Source organism: Bos javanicus, chromosome 7 (assembly GCF_032452875.1).
Source record: "Bos javanicus breed banteng chromosome 7, ARS-OSU_banteng_1.0, whole genome shotgun sequence".
Taxonomy (NCBI): Eukaryota; Metazoa; Chordata; class Mammalia; order Artiodactyla; family Bovidae; genus Bos; species Bos javanicus.
Genome location: NC_083874.1, coordinates 21,383,985 through 21,389,126, shown reverse-complemented (window position 1 = coordinate 21,389,126; position 5,142 = coordinate 21,383,985). Strand labels below are relative to the sequence as shown.

Sequence of the window (5,142 nt, the reverse complement as noted above, 5' to 3'; positions counted from 1 at the left end):
CTGAAGGTTTCCCAGCAAGATGAACCCACAGTGAAGGCTGGGTGTGGCACTCAGTGTTCAGGCTGCACATACTGAGAGTTATCAGCAAAACAACCTTCCAAAGGAAAGCTCCTGCAAGGATCCCTGAATCTGACTGGATCTTTCAATGGAGACCTGGGAATCTGAAATTCCACAGTCCTTCCCACACTGGGGCAACAGGGAACCAGATGGGTTAAAAGACATGAACATCACTCTTCTTTTATCTTGTTTGGATTTTGTATCCAGAGCAAGCATTGTTTTGGTAATGTAACAGAACTGTTCAATGAAAAAATAATCCCTCCAGATTCCCACATCTGATAGACTGTGATCAGAGCACTGTCTCTCCAGCATTTCTGGTGACCCAAAGGGATCTGCGGACAGGAGCTGGGTGAGCACTCGCTAAAAGTGCTGGAGTTCCAGCTGGCATAGTTGACATCGGGCTGCCCTCGGGGTCCTCTCATTCACCCCTGCAGTAAGTTCATCCTGATCTCAAAACTGCCCTAGACCCTTCTCAGTAATAAGTCCACAAGAAATCAAATTCTTTCCTTTATGCGACACTGGATTTTCCACAAAGTAAAATTAAGATGAGTAAAGATGTGGTTTGTAGATAGTGCCCGACAAAGCAGAGACCAGGGTGTGAGGCGTCACCACTTGGGCCTATAAAAGCTGCCACAAGTGCCTAAGGCCACAAGACACGCAGCTTAGGCCAGCCTATGCTTCTGCTCCTCAATTCTTCCTGTGCTGTTCTAGGCTCCATGGCGCTCTTATTGACCGCGGTCATTGTTCTTATCTGCTTTGGTGGCCTCACCTCCCCAAGCCCTGTGCCTTCTGCTACAGCCCTCAAGGAGCTCATTGAAGAGCTGGTTAATATCACCCAGAACCAGAAGGTGAGTGCCTGTGGGCCAGGGTCCCACTCTGAGGGTGCAGGGGTGAGGGGGTCTCAAGGAAGAAGCCCTGAGGACTGCAAGGTGAGTCTGGCCTTGAGGGAGAGGAGCCAGGGGTGAAGTGCAGCAGTATGGATGGACCCATGAAGGAATATGGCAGAGCCCCCAGCGACCACCTGCTCCCCTGGCCTGGCCCTGCCTGCCATGGTCAGCTCCTGCTCAGTGGTTTTGGAACAGAGGAAAGAAGAGAAGAGCTGGCACCCTCCTAGAACTATTTTGGCATTTGCCAACTAGATCTGAACACCATAATGGAGCCATTATTCACAGCATCTTAGTTAAACCCATTCTTATGGAAGCATCCATGAGTGGGGTCAGCTCCTCTCCCCAGTGGTGACGGCCCACACTTTCTGAGCACTATAATGTGCCAGGCCCATTTCTGGGGCTTTACATCTTATAACATCGCTGCCAACCACCTCAAGAGACAGGTACGATACCCCATTTTATTGACATCAGTGAGGTTAAATGACAAAAGTCAGATTCAAGCCAGTACTGGGTGACACCAGAGTGCCCATGCTCTGAACTGCAGCATCCCCAATTCAGAAGGCAAGCTGTTTCTAGACTAGACTCCCATCACCTCCCATCAGACTGGCCTGGCCACCCTGCCCTGGGCCTTCCCTGCAGGCCCCCCGTCAGCCAGTGTCACCTGCCCTCCCACTATGGCTCTGGCAAGCTTCACACAAGGCTGTCCCTTACTGGTTGTGGCACTCAGTATTTCTCTCTCAGTTCTAAGCCCCTGGACAGTGGGTCTCCGCTACTGTGCAGAGTGGAAAATGAAGCTCGGGAACACTGAAGGTCCCAGGTCTGCAGTCCTGGGAATGCCTGTGGGGCCTGATCCCTGTGGAGGCCTGGCCTGAGACCCTGCCAGCACTCAGCTCGCTGTCCTTTGCTCCCTCAGGTGCCGCTGTGCAATGGCAGCATGGTGTGGAGCCTCAACCTGACGAGCAGCATGGTGAGGACCCCCCAACACTGCGGGGACACGTCCAGGGCTGCAGCCCTCTGAGGTCGTGTCTGAGCCTCACTCACACAACTGGGGGGTTCCAAGCAAGCTTTAAGAGCCACTCTCTGCCCCCTCATAATCTGGTCTCCCCCACCACCCAGACCTGTCTCCGCCGGGCCGCTCAGTTCCCCTCCTCCTACAGACTCACTGAACGTGCTGCCTGACTCCCTGGTGTTTGCCCCCACCCCCCACAGTACTGTGCAGCCCTGGACTCCCTGATCAGCATCTCCAACTGCAGTGTCATCCAAAGGACCAAGAGGATGCTGAATGCACTCTGTCCTCACAAGCCCTCAGCTAAGGTAAGGCCCCCCTGTCCTTTGACCTGGCACCCACTTCTGCCAGCCCTCGGCTCACCCTGGGAGCCCCAGAGCATCTGAGACATGTGTCCACAAAGGGGTGGGCCCACTGTGGAAGCAGAGACATGGCTTTGGGATTTCCAATACATGGGCTTGGGGGCTCCCAACTCCTACCTGAGCTTCATTCAGTCCCACATCTGTAAAATGTGGGTGAGAGCAGTACCCACCTCATGGGGGCTTTTGTGAAGAATGAACCAGCTGGTGAGTGGAAAGCCCCTGATGGATGCTGATCGTCCTCACTCTGGCGTCCCACCAACATGCTGGCCTCTTTGCCTTGCAGCAGGTTTCCAGTGAGTACGTCCGAGACACCAAAATTGAAGTGGCCCAGTTCTTAAAAGACCTGCTCAGACATTCAAGGATCGTTTTTCGCAATGGAAGATTCAACTGAAACATGAAAAGCTAGCATTATTATCTGCAGAGGCAGATCCTGACCATCTAAGTTGCAGATTTATTTTTCTTTCAGATGTCAGAAATTTCTTGGGGAGACTAAAGGAGGGTTAGGGAGGGGGGATAAGATGTCCTTAGCTTAGACTTGAGCCTGCGCTGCCTTCCTTGAGCCTAGCCAACTTCAGCTGCCCTGTGTCTTGATATCTGGGACTCAGCCCAGCAGGTCTCCTCCATCCAGGAATCCGAGCTCGGTGGACAAGGGTGGACCTTGCCCCACATGACCTCCCCTCCTCAGAACAAACTGTAGTGTTTATTAGACACCTGGTGGAGGAGACACCTGCTTTACACAGGGGCAACTGAGGCAGAGAGCAGCCCAGGCACATTCCTTCTTGGCCTTATTTATTATTGTGTGTTATTTAAACAAGTGTTTTTGTCTGTACTGGGGTTAAGAGGGACTGTTACTGCCAGAACTTGGAGCCAAGGGCTTGGAGACTTGGGGCTCCAGCACTAAAGCAGTGGGCATTAGGAATCCCTGGCAGTAAGTACTGTATGCAAACTTCTGCTACCTCACTAGGGTCCTGGGGCCAAGGCAAGGGACAGGAGAGAGAGCCAGAGTAGCCACTCTTGTCTGATAGCCAGCAGTGGGCCCTCAGCCAAATAATTTATTATTTTTCCTAGTATTTAAAGTTAAGTATTAAAATATGTTATCAAAGAGTTAATAATATATAGAAGTCTAGAACACTGCATATGGTGTGTGTGGACTGAGGGGGGTCACTGAAGAAACTGTTTCATTGACTTTGTCAAGCTGAAAGCTAAAATAAAAATGATGACGAGAGACCTGATGGTGTTTGCATTTTATTTTGGCCTTTTGGGGATACTGGCCTGTGTTCTTAAAACTCTGAGCAGCTCTCCGGGAAGCAGGCCAGCTGGAGGAGGGGGCCTAGGATAGAGTGGAGGGGGAGTAAGGGACGAGACCTAGGCTGAAAGAAAAGAAGCAGACCCCTTGGGGAGAGGAGACCTGGCCAGGAGGAAGTCCCTCCCCCCCCGCAACACCCACAGGGAGGCGGAGGAAGCATGGGCCAGGGTGTCGGGGTTCAAAGAGGATGTCTGGAGCAGGCAGAGACCTCGGAAGTGGTCTCATGACCACAGCTCTTGATGGGTGGCCAGCCTGTGTCTGGCACCACCCACTCGCCTTCTGGTATCACCCTATGATGTTCAGGGAAGAGCAGGTGGCTTACCAAAGGTCCCACAGCTGGCAGGAGCAATGCCAGGGTGTGAACCCCAAACTTACTCCAACTCCATAGCTCACACATTTAACTACCCTGCCTTCCTCTGTCTAAATGCCATCTGGCCTGAATCCACGACCTTTATGATATTGTCACCAGCTTGTGCGGGCCCTTCCCCTGACGGGTAATTCAGTAATTAAGAGTAAGTAATGAATTACCCGTCAGGGGAGGGGCCCGCACAAGCTGGTGACAATATCATAAAGGTCGTGGATTCAGGCCACTTACTCTCTGGGGGCAGCCCACTCAACGTCTGGACACCTCTTGGCGTGAGACAGTGCACACTCACTACCTCTGTGAACACAGCACCACTGACTTGTGGCCCCTGGACTGTGGAGTGACCGGGGTGGAGAGCCAAGGTCAGACTGCTCCCCTAAGCAGGTCTGTTTGCTTCTCCTTCAGTCAAGGTCAGCACATGGAAGGCAGGAAGCAGCCAGCCACAGCAAGCCACAGCTAATGGGCATACCCATCAGCCATGGTTTCCACTGTGCATCTTTGGAAGCACAGGATGCTTCTTGCAATAGGTGGTGCGTCATCAGAGACCAGTCTCAGATGCTGAGTGGAAGGCAGGCACACTTCCTGCGGAGCCCAGAACCCTGTGGGAACATCTACAGTGATGCTCACAAGTCAGTGGAGACAGTCACTCAGGAGCAGTGAGAGTTTATGCCGTGCGTGATTCAGGCAACAGAGACCATGGCAGGACCTGTCCAGGGTGCAAATGACCACAGTGCACTGCTCCGGGGACCACTCTCAAATAGAGTGAACCCCTCATCTGCACCCAGACAGAGGTGAGGGAGGAAGCCACAGTCAACTGTGCAGGGACCTGGGGATGCTCAGCCCAGAGAGGGAAGACCTGGGAGTGGCACAGGAGCTGAGTATCTCATGGGCTGTCCAAGGTGGGAACTGACAGTCTCTGCGCCCAGGAGGTCTCAGTACCTGTCAAGAGCCACCACATTTGCGGAGGACTGCCTGAGGCCTGCACCTCCCCAGCCTGGGACAGTGATGACCAAGACACCACACATACTCAAAGCTTAGCAGCAGAAATAAGTCTTTAAAGAACAGGGGTGCAAACCATGGAGTTGCAAAGAGTCGGACACAACTGAGCAATGGAACAACAAAACAATGGCGTCTGGAGGAGGGTGCTCTACCCTGGGGGG

General features: G+C 52.9%; 1 protein-coding gene across 1 annotated transcript; it reads left to right on the top strand.

The window, feature by feature from the left end:
* Nucleotides 1–241: 241 nt before the first annotated feature.
* IL13 (interleukin 13) lies at nt 242–3,611 on the top strand. Its single transcript, XM_061422839.1, has 4 exons — nt 242–905; nt 1,858–1,911; nt 2,154–2,258; nt 2,596–3,611. The coding sequence occupies exons 1-4, from the start codon at nt 732–734 to the stop codon at nt 2,701–2,703; spliced, it is 441 nt and encodes a 146-aa protein (XP_061278823.1). The 5' UTR covers nt 242–731; the 3' UTR covers nt 2,704–3,611.
* The last annotated feature ends 1,531 nt before the right edge of the window (nt 3,612–5,142 follow it).

Excerpts from the sequence above, each read along its gene's own strand:
- IL13 (XM_061422839.1), top strand. The coding sequence starts at position 732 with ATGCTTCTGCTCCTCAATTCTTCCTGTGCTGTTCTAGGCTCCATGGCG. Across the intron at positions 906-1,857 it reads ATATCACCCAGAACCAGAAG|GTGCCGCTGTGCAATGGCAG; the intron begins GTGAGTGCCTGT and ends TTGCTCCCTCAG. Across the intron at positions 1,912-2,153 it reads TCAACCTGACGAGCAGCATG|TACTGTGCAGCCCTGGACTC; the intron begins GTGAGGACCCCC and ends CACCCCCCACAG.